The 16666-nt window shown below is 47.2% G+C and overlaps 1 protein-coding gene across 1 annotated transcript in view; it reads right to left on the reverse strand.

Moving 5' to 3' along the window:
- The window catches only part of SCN4A (sodium voltage-gated channel alpha subunit 4), a 118649-nt gene that overhangs the window by 21451 nt on the left and 80532 nt on the right, over window positions 1-16666 (reverse strand). The window contains exon 19 of the mRNA XM_048517496.1: window positions 500-632. Within this exon, the coding sequence (XP_048373453.1) occupies window positions 500-632 (133 nt within the window). The remainder of the gene's footprint in view (window positions 1-499; window positions 633-16666) is intronic.

Here is a 16666-nt window from a genome sequence, read left to right on the forward strand (position 1 = left end):
GAGGGAGGGAGGGGTGACATGCAAGGGAAGGGAGAGGGAGGGGTGGCATGCAAGGGAGGGGGCCAACATCTGGACATGGCCCACCCACCCTAGTGGAGGGGAGGAGGGAAGGGAGAGGTGGCATGCAAGAAAGGGGAGGGAGGGGGAGGGGTGGCATGCAAGGGGAGGGGAGGCATACAAGGGAGGGGAAGGGAGGGGGCCTGGCATCTGGACATGGCCCACCCACCCTAGTGGAGGGAGGGAGTGGGAGGGGTGGCATGCAAGGGAAGGGGAGGGGGAGGGGTGGCATGCAAGGGAGAGGGAGGGAGGGAGGGGGCTGGAATCTGGACATGGCCCGCCCACCCTAGTGGAGGGAGGGAGTGGGAGGGGTGGCATGCAAGGGAAGGGGAGGGAGGGGGATGGCATCTGGACATGGCCCACCCACCCTAGCCGAGGGAAGGAGCGGAAGGGGAGGGAGGGGTGGCATGCAAGGGGAGTGTTTGCTGTCCAGTCAACTAACCTTCGGTAAAACATTCCTCTGGTTCATCGTTCTCTTCCGTCTCCTCAGCCATGACTTCTTCCTCCTCGGGGTCAGGAGGTTTGTAGTCAACTGTGCTGCAGATAGACGACTCAGTCCCGTCCGACAGCGGCTTCTGAAGATGACAAAGGAAGAGGAAAACAAGGCCAGCTCAGAAGCAGGCAGCTAAGCAGCAAAACATTAAAATAAAATAAAATAAATTCATTGTGGTAATTAAGACTTGCTGGTAACAACTCAGTGTTGGAAAGCTGGAATCAGGACCCTGAATCTGTCACCCCGGTACTTGATCGAGATGTATCCTTCAAAAGGGAAACAATCCAGAACCTCATTACATAAGTAACTCCCAAGCTCACACAACTGTGCTGTGAGATTAAAATAAAGAAATAGGAGCGCTCCTCAGTAAGTGGAAACCACAACAGCATAAGGAAACTCATACAGAGATTCAACAGGCAGCCTCTTTGGTGGGGAAGTAATTCTGCTTTGGAAACCATGATCCCAAAGCAGAGATGCAGCAGAATTAATTAGTATGGAGTGGAGTTTGTTTGAAAGGATGTCAGATAATAAAGAAATGTATTGTCGAAGGCTTTCACGGATGGATTCAACTGGTTGTGGTGGGTTTTCCAGGCTGTGTGGTTGTGGTCTGGTGGATCTTGATCCTAACGTTTCACCTGCATGCAAGATCTACCAGACCACGGCCACACAGCCCGGAAAACCCACCACAACCAATAAAGAAAGAGATTTTAAAAATCACACAGACGCAGCAAACAGTTTATTTGGTGAATTGATACTTTAAACTTGCAAAAGCCTTTAATGATTCCATTGATGGATTTTCCAGGAAATGTGGAGAAATGCATTTTCCTTTGGCGGTTTGAACTGAGAAAAACATTTACCTTGGCTTTTAAAATGTTTTCTACTCCTGCAGAGTACACCTGTGTGTGTGTTGGGGAAGAATCATCTCCTGACCAGTTTCATTCACCGCAGCTTTACAAATGTAAATGTTAGGCCTTGCTGGGCACAATAAGGAGGTCAAGTCACATATGCTCCCCTCCCCCCCTGCCAACAAGACAGGTGACACTTATCAGGGAATACAGATTTGAATAACTGAAGGTGCTAGAAAGACTTCAGGAAATATTCCCTGAAGACTTCTGGGAAAGCCTCTTTTGTCACCAGAGGGACAGATAATAACTCTTTTGTTTTTAATATAGTTTTGAGAGACATATAATGTTATTAGAATTTAGGTTTTATTTTGATTTTCTGTAACGTTTTCCTTCCTGCTGCAAAATGCATCCCTAAGTCACAAGGTGGCTGAAACAGAAAGATTAGAGATTATGCTAAGTGGGGACCCGGAGGAACAGGACGCAGACAGTCAATGAATCAGGAAAACCCCTTCTGCATTTTGACATAGCCCCAAGTAATTGTCACACCCCCCCAGGACAACTATCTGGAAGTGTTTCCTCACCAAAGATAAGACCTGGATGTCTCGGAAGAATGGATCTCAATGGCCCCAGACGGCCCTGTATTGTCCTTGTATAATTCAATCTATGATGTAACCTCGAAAATCTATATATATAAAAATCTATCAGTGCATTTTTCTGCTGACAGGTAATCTCCCAAACTACTGGACCGATTGCTTTGAAATTTTCACACAACGTCGCATTCGCGTGCGGCCAGGTTTCCATACTGTTTCCACACCTCCTGTTGTGTACATGTCACAACTGTGCCAGTTATTGTGTACATGCCACACCTGTGACAGTTGGAACCACAGTTCTGTTCCGCAACAGCGCCAACTGCTGGCCGTCAAAGCAACACCCTCTCATACAAGGGAAACAACCATGCCTTCCTTGAAAACCGCTGCCATCTAGAGTGAAAGGGATCGGGTCCACCATCTGGACATGGCCCACCCACCCTAGCGGAGGAAGGGGAAGGTGAGGGAGGGTCCGGGGGTTTGCTGGACCAAACGCTCTGAAATTTGAACACAACGTCACTCATGCCTCCCAGCATGTTTTCAGCTAGGTAAATCGCCTGCAAGGGAAGGGAGTGAAAGAGACAGGGTCCGCCACCTGGACATCGCCCACCCACCCTAGCAGAGGAAGGGGAACGTTAGGGAGGGATGGGGTAGGATGGGGAGTGAGGGGTCCCTTGCCCCTCCCCTCCCTTGCAAGCATTGTGCAATGACACATGTTCGAACCGTTTGCTTCCCCTTTTCTTTCTTTTCCACTTCACCAGACTAAGCCACAGCAATGCGTGGTTGGCTCGCTAGTTTACTATAAGAAGTCTGTACTTTTCTGTGTTGAGGGTGCCTTTTGCCAGGCGCCTTGCCTGGAGCTGACCGAGCTGCTGGATTCACTTCTTACTGAACGAAACTCTGTTGGGTTAGGGTTAGGGTTAGGGTTGAAATCACTATTAAAGTTACCTTTGGGCAGCAGGTAACACTTTGACCTGACCTGGCTTGGCCAGTGGGAGGAGAAACAGAGATGTTGTCAAACTGATTATTAGATTGGCCTGACCTTGGTTCATGTTGGGTCGTATTCAGTTGGGCAAGGGTGTACAAACTCACACATTTAACATTATGAGCCCCCGCCTCTGAACTTGGGTGCCATCAGTAGCACTGTCTACTATAAAAAGAAGCACATCTTTCCTGCTTCTGCTACCCACGATCCTTTAAATTGGAGTAAACACATGACCGTCAGCTTGCACTGAGAGTGTTCCCTTATTTAGCTACAGATCTTCTTCAGTTCCTTTTGGCTCCAAAAGCAGGAGAATATGAAACGGAAGGGGTTGTCCCTTTAGCAAATATAGAGCGCCTTTTGAAATGATCAGCTCTTAATATAAGAACTGCATAGCAGCCGCCAATTTGCTGCATGTGTTTTAAAGATCTCAAACTCAGCTGTCGTCAGGAAAATGCATCTCTTTCCTGAGCTGGCATCATGGAATAGGGTAGCTTAAGAGGGGGGTCGGATTCAAATAATTTTTTAAAAATATTTTTTATTGCATAGTTTGAAATAATCGTTCTATTTACATCTTTCTGATATAATTTCCAAACAATACATTTTCCCTTTTTTCCTCCCACCCTCCCCTATTATTATGTTTTACTTTTCTTTAACCAAACAGCAGTAAGTTCATTCGTTGTTGTCTTCTTATCCATATGTCTTCTTTGACTCCCGTCTCCTTCATCCAATTCTCATAACTTATCCATATCTTCATTATTTCATTCTGTTTTTCTTGCCATGTTTTATTCTTTGATAATATTTCAAAAATGTCTAATGTCACTTGTTCCCATATATATTCCAACCATTTCTGAATCGTCCATTTTTTCCTTATCTTTCCATCCAAACGCTATCACTGCATGTATTGCTCTAATCAACGTTTTATACATATTTCTATATTGTATATCTATTTTTTCATCATCAATGATTCCCATAAATAACAGATCATTTCTTAATTCCACTTTATTTTTCACCAATTTCTCTATCCACAGCAATGCCTTTTCCGGATTCAAATAATTTAACAGTTTATTGTTGAAGGCTTTCACGGCCGGAATCACTTGGGTGCTGTGTGGTTTCCGGGCTGTATGGCCGTGTTCTAGCAGCATTCTCTCCTGGCATCTTCGGAGGATCCTCTGAAGATGCCAGCCACAGATGCAGGCGAAACGTCAGGAGAGAATGCTGCTAGAACACGGCTATACAGCCCGGAAACCACACAGCACCCAAATTTAACAGTTTGTTCACAAGCACCATTTTAACAACCGGTTCTGCCGAAGCGGTGCGAACTGGCTGAATCCCACCACTGGCAGGTACCTATTAGGTAGCAGAGAGTAACAGTCCCTTCATGCCTGTCCTGGGACTGGTGCATTTGTGAGTCCTGAAAGGGGAACTGAAACTAGTCTTGTGACTAATTGCTGGGAAACCCCGTAAGAATTTCCTGCATTTGCCACCTTCCAGTTCTTCTTCAGACTCTGACCTTGTAGACTTTTTAGAAAGGTCTCAAGTCAATATTGCAAAGAAAGTGTGGGTGGCCGCCCTCAGCCCACTTCTGTCAGACACGCCTCCCTTGCAGTGTTTAGCAAAAGAAATGTGCAATGTGTTGTCGTCATATTCTGTACCTTCAAGCGTCCTGAAAACTGCACCAATGAACCGGAGCACGGCTGGAGAAATGCACGGGTGACAATGATGTGTCACAAGTTTTGTCACCAGACATTACAAGGAAAACATATTGGGGAGAGGTAGGTCGGCGTCCCCTGCGGCACTGCTCTCTGTTAGTTACTATGCAAACTCAAGGGGGTAGGCTTGACCAAGATGACATCTGAAGTCTTGGCCACTGAGCAGATAATGTGACTGTTATTGTCCATATTTTCTGATGTCGTAAACTGAAAATGGTCCAGGTTTTCAAATTGCTGGGTGTATTTTTAGTGCCAAGTCACAGCCGCTGACCCAGACGAGACACAATGGAAATTGATTACAGAATAAGAAATGTATCTTCTCAAATTTTGGTTCAGCATTAACAGATGCCTAATAAACTGGCTTGACATCAGTTTGCTACTTAACATGTGTGATATTGCCAGGATCAGTCCCTTCTCGTGCTTTCTCCTACGCATCTCAGGTCACGTGAATGTTCCCACGAGAAGCACGACGTGTTTTGAAATTTCATAGTTTATTTCACAATCGTACTGATGGCACCATCATCTGCTACTGGCGAGCAAGTGTGCTTTAGGGAGCAGCAGTGGCGTAGTGGTTAAGAGCAGGTGAATTCTGAAGGAACCGGGTTTGATTCCCTGCTCTGCCGCTTGAGCTGTGGAGGCTTATCTGGGGAATTCAGATTAGCCTGTGCACTCCCACACACGCCAGCTGGGTGACCTTGGGCTAGTCACAGCTTCTCGGAGCTCTCTCAGCCCCACACATCTCACAGGGTGTTTGTTGGGGGGGGGGGGGGGGAAGGGCAAGGAGATTGTCAGCTCCACATGAGAGAAGGGGGGAATCCAAATCCAAATTTTAATTTTTTTTTAATTCCTTTAGAAAATGGAGGGCAAGAGGGAGGAGGAAATGGCTGAAGGGGAGGGTTGTTCCTCTGCGGCAGAGATGGCAGCCCACCACTGTTAGGAATAATATGTTTTTAGCTGTGGTGTGTAGAATAAATGCAACTGAAAAGACAAAGGGATAAATGACAGGGGGGATGGAAATGTGCTGAATGATTTAACAGAAAACATTTCTTACACAAAGGTTTGACCCCCGGGAAAATCTCAAAAAGGATATTTTTCACATCTCAAAAAGGATATTGAAGAAATAGAGAAAGTGCAGAGAAGGGCAACGGGGATGATTGAGGGACTGGAGCACCTTCCTTATGAGGAGAGGCTGCAACGTTTGGGACTCTTTAGTTTGGAGAGGAGGCGGCTGAGGGGGGATATGATTGAAGTCTATAAAATTATGCATGGGGTAGAAAATGTTGACAGAGAGAAATTTTTCTCTCTTTCTCACAATACTAGAACCAGGGGGCATCCATTGAAAATGCTGGGGGGAAGAATTAGGACTGATAGAAGGAAACACTTCTTCACGCAACGTGTGATTGGTGTTTGGAATATGCTGCCACAGGAGGTGGTGATGGCCACTCACCTGGATAGCTTTAAAAGGGGCTTGGACAGATTTATGGAGGAGAAGTCGATCTATGGCTACCAGTCTTGATCCTCTTTGATCTGAGATTGCAAATGCCTTAGCAGACCAGGTGCTCGGGAGTAACAGCCGCAGAAGGCCCTTGCTTTCACATCCTGCATGTGAGCTCCCAAAGGCACCTGGTGGGCCACTGTGAGTAGCAGAGAGCTGGACTAGATGGACTCTGGTCTGATCCAGCTGGCTTGTTCTTATGTTCTTAAAATCTGTGGAAAGCTGCGCGTGTGTAAAAGGCCTATATCTCAAACTGGGGAACGTAGCCTAGATTTCTCTCATTTGGCTTTCTGTGGGCTGTACCCCAAGGAAATGCTACCACCTGCTGGCACATATAACAACAGGCTCCCTTTAACACATTTCCGTCAGTCTTACTCAAAGGACGGTTTCAGCATTAGCCTATGGAGGCGAGTTTGTGCCCATGCATTGCAAATGAGGTGGAGTCAAAAGTTGCATATTTTACTGTAGCGTCAAATGTACAAAGAGGTTAGAAAACGTCTCATATTGCCTCTCCTAAGGCTGATATCGCACAGTAAAAATGCCCCATGCTGTACTTGGGAGCGCAGCTGCCGCAGCGATACCAGCTGGAAATTAGGAACTTTTTTTTACAGTAAGAGTTTTTTACAGTAAGAGAGAAATTATTAATGCCCCGCCCCCGGAATGCCTGGCCACGCCCCCGTCGTGCTCCGCCCAGCCCCATTGGCGCTATGCCACTGTTTGAATCCCACCACCATGGGAACCTGTTACTAAAATTTTTGGATCCCACCACTGACCTTTGCTGTTCTGGATAGTCCTGTAGCAAAGCCGCTGCTACAGGGTGGCGCCAGAGCAACTGCGTGGTGGACACGCTGCAGTGCTGGGTGTTGTGAGGAACTCCCCATTGAATCGGGGACATTCCCAATGCCAACAACGGGGCATTTTTAACGTGCTAAAGAACTCTTAAGTCCACATTTTGGTCTTCCCTGCAATTCTAATTGCCCTACTGATTTGTTACTTAATTTTCTGCTTGCAGACAAAGTTTGTAATATCTCACACCTAGTGGCAAAGTTCCTCTACATGGCTATCAGAATACAGCACCTAAAAATCCACAGTAGGTACTAGTGGCTAATAATGGTCGTTTTCCCACTTACCATCTGCTGGCGCCACTGTCGCCAAGTAGCGCAGGGTCCCCCGGCACTCCCCACTACAGGGTACAACGCGAGTCGCCTGACGCTGCTTTTCACTCGCTACTCTCAGCACGCTGGCCATTCCTGGCTTCCTCAAAACGGCGCTTTGATGACCCCCCTGCCAGCTGGTCGCGGGGGAGCCCAGGAGCCTAATCCAGAAATGATGCGCGCTGAGAGTATTGGGCAGCAAAGGGTGGTCATGGTAAGTGGGGAAATGACCAATGTTTGTCTTATGCAAGGTGTGTTTTGTTTGGATATGCTGGTCAATGACCGAATAAAGACTGACTGACTATAATGGCCACAAAGCAGTCGCTGCTGTGCTGCTGGAACGTGGCAGAGCAGTAATGCTAGGCAGCCAAAACAACTGTGAACAGTGTCAATCTGAACAACTTACAGGTGGCCCCTGCTGTCCACGACATTTGCACGGTTTGTAGTTTACTTCCATTTGCGTCGGTAGCAATCCACTCTCTTGCGAGTTTGCTGTGTTCCACCAGCAATGAAGCTGACGGGGTCTTTTCCCTAAATCAATTTTTCCTACCAAGTCTTCACTGCCCCCTTCTCAGCTGGCCTGCCGTCGGCCCCAAATTGCAGCATAACCTGCGCCAAACGATCTGAGTTATAATTAGGATTGCCAAGGCCCAAGCTCCAGGGAGTTGGGTTATCTCAAACATTTGCAGCTCAGCTTACACTGAAGAGCTTTCAGGTCAAAGTTTATCTCAGTTCAGAAACTGGGAGGCAGATATTGTTGGCCCAACCTCAGAACCCATAAAACTCCAACAACCACACCTGCCATTCTTCCCACAACAGCCTCTAAGAACACCCTAAAATAGTGCCAAGGAGTTGTGTTGGCAGGGTTTTCGGCAACTCAGAACTACTGCAAACTCAGAATCAAGTCCAAGCCAGAACCCCATCAAGAGTCTTGGAAGGAACAATTCAGTGAACCCACCTGTCCAAGAAACCAAAGACCTTGGGTGCTGTGTGGTTTCTGGGCTGTATTTCTAGTTAGTGATTCTTTCCATTCTGCATCTGTGGCTGGCATCTTCAGAGGATCTTCAGAAGATGCCAGCCACAGATGCAGGCGAAAGGTCAGGAGAGAATGCTGCCAGAACATCGGCCATACAGCCCGCCGAAACTCCACCACAGCACCCCTAAAGTGATTCGGCCGGAAAGCCTTCGACAATAAACCAAAGACGCTTTTTGAAGAAGAAGGCCGTGAAAGCCTTCGACAATAAACCAGAGACCCTTTTTGAAGAAGACAAGTTGGATTTACACTCCCCCATTCTCTCCTGTAAATGTGGACAATTATTTAATGAGAAGGAACGCAAACAAGGCCTTTTTAAAAATGTTTTTTTAAAAAATTCCGCTTCCTGTGTTGAACTTCTGGTGACGAGAGGTACCGCGTTTCCCCGAAAATAAGACAGTGTCTTATAATAAAGTTTGGATCGGGTGCCTGTTTTTAACAACTTTTGTTGTTTTAATTTCTATTCGTTTAAAGTAATTGCTGCTATTAGATTTTAATGGGGTTCAGTTATATTTTGCATTTGTATTTATTTTGCTGTCATTGTGAACAGCTGATATTTGTGAGCTCACCGGTGTCGAGCCCTTTGGGGGTTGAGGCGGCCTATAAATCGAACAAACAAACAAACAAATAAATAAATTTTTTGCTCCCAAAGATGCGCTATGTCTTATTTTCAGGGGATGTCTTATTTTTCCGCTGCTCTGGTGTTCTGTTTGTTGGTGCATTTCCAAACAAAAACTTTGCATACTGCCTTTACTTTGGGGTGATGCCTTATATTTCGCACTTCAGCAAAACCTCTACTATGTCTTATTCTCAGGGGATGTCTTATTTTCGGGGAAACAGGGTACTTAAAAAAACCCCTGCCTAATTAACAATGAAACGATCACAAGGTGAGCCTTTCAGTGCAATACTGGAGGGCTGGGGGCGAGGAGCAGGGATGGGATTTAAATAATTTAACAACCGGTCCCGGTGGTAGGATTCAAATAAATTAACAACTGGTTGATTACAAGCACCATTTTAACAAGCGGTTCCGCCAAAGTGGTGCGAACCGGCTGAATCCCACGGCTGGGGACCCTTTGAGCCCCTTTAGGAGATGCATGCCTGATGATCCATATTATATCCAGGCCTGTGTTCCCTAATTGACGTCAGCATGCAGAGCTTGGGAAAGCTTGCTAATGTATTTTGTGGGGAGGGATGGAACTGAACCCTTTGCCATTGTTGTGTGGTATCGTCTCCAGTTTGGGAGTGCAGAGATTTAGCCATGCAACTTATTCTTTTCTGTAACCAGCACAGGTCCCATTTCCCCAGAGAAACACCCACAATACCTGCAGGAAGAAAGCCAGCCATGGGCGTTGGTGTTGGCTTGGGACTACCCTGCTGACTCCCAGCAGCCGGGCAGATGGAGAGGCTGAAATAACCCTAGGGCATAGGTGTCAAACTCGCGGCCCTCCAGATGTTATGGACTACTGCATCATGCTGGCAGGGGTTGATGGGAACTGTAGTCCATAACATCTGGAGGGCCGTGAGTTTGATATCTGCGCCCTAGAGGGGAAAAAAAACAGTAAACAGAGGCGCCCAGTGATGGGATCCAAAAATTTTAGTAACAGGTTCCCATGGTGGTGTGATTCAAACAGTGGCGTAACGCCAATGGGACCGGGTGGGGCACCTTTTGATGAGGGCGGGGTGGGCATTCTGGTGGCGTAAGCATTAATAATTTCCTCTGGTTACTGTAAAAAACTCTTACTGTAAAAAAAAAAAGTTCCAATTTTCCAGCTGGTATCTTTCTGTCCATAATTCAAACTCATTATAGCTAGTCCTATCGCCTACTGCCAACAAGAAACAACTACACTTCTCCTCTAATTGATCTGCCTGTCAGATACTCTAATACTTTCAAATAATTTTGTTTCTAGAACTCAAAAAGAAGGAGACTTTCCTTAAACAAAGGAACTTTACCATCTTTTCTGAAACATGTTTTTTAAAACAGCCCAACAGGGGAGAATTATCCCGCTTTCACCGCCGCTAACCAGCCACATAGGAAACAACCAGGGACTTGATGCTGATTTTTTTTGGACCCTAATGGAATTTCTAACGGAAAAAGCCGGATCAACTAGTGAAACCCTCCTCAAAGCACACACAGATAATTAGGTAACCCACTCTCGGGAACTGGTGAGAACCTGCTGGATCCCACCTCTGGAGGCCCCTGACCCCAAATCTAAGTGACATGGATCATCTCTAAGGCCCTGGCCAGGCTTTGAAGAGTTACTTTAGCCCTACTGAAAGACTTCTGTGTGTGGCTGTTGTTTGGGTTGGTGTGCGTGTGTGTGTGTGTGTGTGGGGAGGTTACGTCTCAGGTCTGTTCACTCAGCTGTTCAAGTCCCCTCACCAGCCACTGGCAAAGGGATGCTTGAGGTTAGGGCTGCCAGATCCAGGTTGGGGGTGGGACAGGGACCTGAGTGGGATACACTGTCGTACAGTTCACCCTTCAAAGCATCCATTTTCTCTGCAATCCAGAGATAAGCTTTAATTTCGGAGGATCCGCAGGTCCCAGCTGGAGGCTGCCGTCAGCTGAAACAAGCTGTAGGGGAGCTGATTTGTAAAGTGTGCATCTCTGACCTGCACGGCCAACGCTCTGTAGGCCCCCACTGATCTACAGGAAGTGCAGCAGATTTCAACCCAAAACCTGGATGTTGTTGGAAGTGAAGGACTTTACTATGTTACGCTGTTTCCTGCCTCAACCTACAGAGGGTTTTTTTTTTTACTAGAGTGGCTTGATAGGGACCTAGGGATTTGACACCTTTACTCTATCATGCTGGTTCTATCCCTTTGATGTTAGGCTGATACTCTCAGGGACTTCCTTCCTTCCGGCTTCTTCCTCGACCCCTTCTCCATTCTTCTTATTCCTATCATGCCTAGAGAGAGGATGGATGCTCCGCGCATCCGTCTCCATCCAGCTAGATTAGGATAGCATAGTGACTCTATCTACCTACCTTTCTATCCGGAATGGAGTTCACTAATAAATACTCTTTTTATTAGATTAGAAACTACAACTGACTCCGATTTTCTTTTGTGTAAGCTTGCTGCACATTGGGATCCATCACGCGCACGCACGGACCTGAGGTAAGGGCTTCTGCTGTGTTCTAGCCACCCGTGCCGCTCTGCTAACTATGAATAGGGATAATCTCCAACTACCAGGAGCACTTATCCCAACAGATGTGAGTGGCTGTGAGATCATCAGAACCAGTTGAGTAAGACCTCCTGGGCTAAGAACTTGTCCCTACTGTTGTGCAAAGCACAGATGTGGCCAGAGGTGCCCTCCTGTGGTCCTCGTGCCTGTCATTTGGGCAGAAGAAGTGCTAGCATGCAATGGCCTTGTGGCTTATTACCTGCATCTAGTGTCTACAGGGGGCTTTTGGGGAGTATGGATGTCTTTCCAATTAGGTTTTTTTTACTTTAGTAAGCCAAAGCGGTACAAAAAGTATTTTAAATAAATAAATAACCTGCACAGCACCCAGAATCGCAACGAATCAAAGAACATGACAGGCACTGAGGACTAATTCGGCCGGAAAAATCAGCAATAGCAGAACACGTGATAAACCAAGCTGGGCACGGAATATTGTTCGAAAACACAGAAATTCTGGGCCACCCTGACAACCAGCCTATGTCAGACTACACAGAGAAGCCATTGAAATCCACCAGCACATGGACAATTTCAACTGAAAGGAAGAAGCCATGAAAATGAACAAAATTTGGCTACCAGTACTGAAAAACACTAGAATCAAGACAGTGACTAATGAACACCACCCAGACAAAGGATGTCTCCACGCAGTAAGCAGTCAAAGGACTGGGCATGGCCAGGGCTACTACAATGCAGATGCCCACACTAATTGACTATGCTATCTTCATGGTTACTCACATGCTAAATGGGTGGATCCCACCCAACACATGCAAATCATGCTTGCTAATTGAACCCTTTGTACTTGTCAACAGTCAAATGGTTCTTTCTCCCACCCTGGACATTCCACAGGCATATATGCTCCACTTAATTTGTTGAATCACTCATCAGATCCTCTGAAGATGCCAGCCGCCCAGATGCGAAGGCTTAAAAATGTCAGGAGAGAGAGAATGCTGCTAGAATTATCTAATCAGTACATTGCCTGGAAACCACATACACAAACACCTAAATAAACTCCCACAGTTTCTGGTAAATATTCATATTTTGGGGCCATTTATGCACTGGTGGTCTCCTTCCCTTCACATTTCCCCCTCTTCAGGGAATCCCCATGGTTCCCGAAAGCTCTGAAAGCGTGACCTCCCCCCCGCCTTCACAGGGAAAGCAACAGGAACCAGCATGCATTTCACTTTCTTCAAGTTTTCTTGCTCCTCCCCACCTTCCAGAGGTGGGATCCCGCAGGTTCTCACAGGTTCCCGAGAGTAGGTTACTAATTATTTGTGTGTGCCGAGAGGGGGTTACTCATTGGTGATTTTGCCATGTGATTTTTTTGCCTTAGTTATGCCCCTCCTCCTCAGCAGTAGCTGCCAAGCAGAACTTGAAGCAGTCTAGCAGGATATGGACCGGGTGTGCACCCGGTGTCAAGTGGCGGAGTCTCATAAGTGCCTGCGTGCTGCATTCACCAAGCTTCTCTATGAAATCCTGGCATGAGCGGCTTTTGCCAAGGCCCCTTCCCACAGCCTCCGACTCAGGAATGCCCCTTCTCACTTCAGGAATGCCCTCGACTCATGCTTCCCCCATCATGCCCCCCCCGCCCCAGCTCCCATTTGGCTTAACGCCACAGTTTGAATCCCACCCACCATGGGAACCTGTTACTAAAATTTTTGGATCCCACCGCTGCCACCTTCCCCTGCTCCCACACAAGGGCGCAGCAAGGGGGAACAGTGCCGGGGACACGTGTGTGCCCTGCGCCCCTGCCCCGCCTGGAACGCCCCTGCCCCTGTCAAATGCAAAGAACGTGGGCTGCCATTGGAGGAAAACATTGCCTGGAGTGACGGGAACCTGCCATGAGAGTCCGCTTTAACACAGTTCCTTCGTGGTGGAATCTGGCAGGCAGCCTTCAGCTGTCAGCAGCAAAGGAGATGGATTTCTAAAATGAGTGATGGTCAAGCCTTCCTGGAAGCCACATCCTACAGCCTGAAAAGACTGTCCTCCTCCTCCTCCTCTGCCAGATACTACAGGCAGATTCAGGGGCTGTGGAAGAGAGGTGCTGGAGCTCCAACTGATGTCAGCCCTTCCAGTACAGCAGTTCTACTCTAATGTACAGATGCCCTGTCATCTCTATCATCTCACTGCTCTCTAAGGAGCAGCAGTGGCGTAGTGGTTAAGAGCAGGTGCACTCTAATCTGGAGGAACCGGGTTTGATTCCCAAAAAAAACACTAAAAAATACCAAAAACGCAAATCTGAATTTTTGCCCCCCCCCCACCTGCACCTCGGGCACAGTGCCTGATGCCCATAGTGCCAACCCTTCTGTCCTAAATCCATATGTCCAGATTACTAGGCCTCTGCCCCAAGGCTTCAGCAGAGGCAAATCTCCTAGTTTGCAGTCCCGACTAGCCCTTTGCTGTCTCTGCCCCTGCTCTTTTGGTGGAACACTCTTCCCCTCCCAGCTGTAAGATCTTGGAGTTGTTCCGGCACGGTCTTTCTGGAGGGACCAGTCAGTCAATGGACAAGTGCCCCCCTGCCCCCCACTCCTCCTCTCCTCCTTCTTCTTTATCTCTTGCTGGGTCCTACACCATCTATGGGACCCATTTTCCTCTCCCTTTGGGGAGGTTTCTTAATGAGGCTGTTATTAGGTGACATTGTTTGTTGCATTTTAAATTGTTTAAATGTATTTAAGGGTTATTGTATTCTACGTTGTTTTATAAGTTGTTCACTCAGCCTAGATACCTCGGGGTAGGGCTGCATGTATAAAACCCAATAATAAATAAAATAAATAATAAATAAATAAATAACCCAAGCACTCCCTCTCAGGTCCCCCCTGTAGCTCTTCCTGTGATCAGGGCAGCCAGTTTCTAACGGATTCTTTGGTCTGTTGACTCCTAGGGTTGTCTAGCAGGCTGCTTCCCCCTATTTCCCCTAACTGCATGATGCACTACAAGGCAATGGCTCTTAGGTGCTTCCGACTTAATTCTGCCTCCTGACTCTTCTTTTCGGCCTCACTTTCACTTGCTCCAGGGTTTGGCCCAGGGACATTACCCACTCTGGCAGGGAGAGTTGCTTTAAAGAAAACAAAAATATCCACACAATAAATGATGCACCCTAGAATCAAATTCTCTTCCCCAGCCCTAGAGAGCAAGTGAGGAGCACAGATGTGTAGCTCCAAGTGTAAGTAGGGTGCAACGACCAGCGGCATTCCCATGGGATGTGAAGCAGGAACGCCGGGGCATTCCCAGGGGCATTCCGGGTGGGGCTGCCTCTTGGGAGTGGAATTTGCCGGGATGACTAATCAAGCACCAAGTGCATTTCTCCCCCCCCCCCTTCTGCCATGGTAGGAGAGATTACGGGGCTGCTTACTGTAAATGTCTTTGTGAGTTACCTTCTCTTGCTTGGCCTTCCATTGTCCTCCTCTTTTCCTCCTCTCTTTGAAAAAAGCCCCTTCCCTCCTGTTGCTCCCCTGCAATGGAAAACCCCACAGGCCTTTCTCCCAGTCTCATTCCTTATCCAATGAGCTGTCCTGGTGGCTGCATAACAAACACATCTCCTGCTTCCAGTGGTGGATCCAAAAAATTTTAGTAACAGGTTCCTATGGTGGTGGGGATCCAAATGAGTGCAGTTTAAGCGCAACTGGGCTGGGCGGGTATGACTGGGGCGCAAATGGGCCGGGTGCTACTCAGGGGCGGGTATTAATAGTGGCGTAGAGCTTCACGGGGGCTGGGGCACGACGGCATGGCCGGGCATTCCGGGGGAGGGGCATTAATAATTTCTCTGTTACTGTAAAAAAACTCTTACTGTGTAAAAAAAAGTTCCTAATTTCCAGCTGGTATCTTTCTGCCCAGCACGAACTCATTATAGTAAGTCCTATCAGTTTTACCGCTAACAGAAACAACGCACATCTCCTCTTAATGGACTGCCTGTCAAATACTCTCTAATACTTCTTCAAATACTCGGGAATTTTTTGTTTCTAGGAAATCAAAAAAGAAGGAGACTTTCCTGAAACAAGGAACTTTACCATATTTCTGAAACATGTTTTTTAAAACAGCCCCAACAAATAGGGAGAATTATCCTGCTTACTTTCGCTTAACCAGCCACATAGGAAACAAAGACATTTGATGATTTTGGACCTAATGCGAATTTCTAACGGAAAAGCCAGACCCAGTTAGTAACCTCCTCTCGCAATAACACAAAGAATTAGTAACTCCACCTCGAAATTGTGAGAACCTGCTGGATTCCACTTCTGTCCTGCAGTCTTTGAACGCTACAGCCTTCCTCTCATTGTCCCAATGTATTGTCTTTGCAGGACCTGGATCGTAAGCTGGCACACAAAAGACCTAACACTTAGGGGTGGCCAATTCCAGGATGGGGAAATCTGGGTTTGGGGAGTGCCCAAAGTCTGGGGATTAGTATAATTACATACCGTCCACCCTTCCAAGCAGCCATTTTCTCCAGGGAAACCGATCTCTGCGGTTGGGAATTAATTGGGTAATCCCAAATTTCAGGCGTGGATCCCCAAAAGCCTGGACCCCACTGGTGGCAACTCTTCTATGCCGCAGGATCTGTAGACTGCATTGAGTACAGAGAACTTGATAGCGGAGTCAGAAATGAATTATTCCATTTCTGATCTTGCTGTTAATAGAGGTGAAATTATGTTTTGTTTCATTATAAGTTAGATAGGAACAAGTTGTATTAGGTGGAATGTAGGAATTAAAGTTGCATTCTGTATTTGAATCTGGATGGAACCTCCTTTGCCCAAAGCAGGAATCCACCCCTGCCTCTACCTGGGCAACGCATCCTTTCATTTTCAAAAAACTCTGGAATGGATCTAAGGTTGACAAAAAGAGACCCTCGTGAAGAAGCTGCCTCCATCTGCCCTAGTCCCACCTCAGCAGGTGGATGCATGGTGCCGCTGTTTAGGCTCTTGATTCCCGGGCCCTAAGCACCCATAGGATTCTTTGTGTGAACTTTTCCCACCTGTGCCTACGTCATCGCCTTCGTCTCGCTTCTCTGCCTTCTAAGATTCAGGGAAGGGAGCTGCCCTCGGGGGACTCTAATTGGTTGCTGGTGTATCTGTAAAATGAATGGTTTGTGGGCTGTCCTATTCCCCCAGACTCCCGGGCGGGAGAAAGTGTATAAAGTTGTTG

Source organism: Sphaerodactylus townsendi, linkage group LG15, assembly GCF_021028975.2.
Source record: "Sphaerodactylus townsendi isolate TG3544 linkage group LG15, MPM_Stown_v2.3, whole genome shotgun sequence".
Lineage (NCBI taxonomy): Eukaryota > Metazoa > Chordata > Lepidosauria > Squamata > Sphaerodactylidae > Sphaerodactylus > Sphaerodactylus townsendi.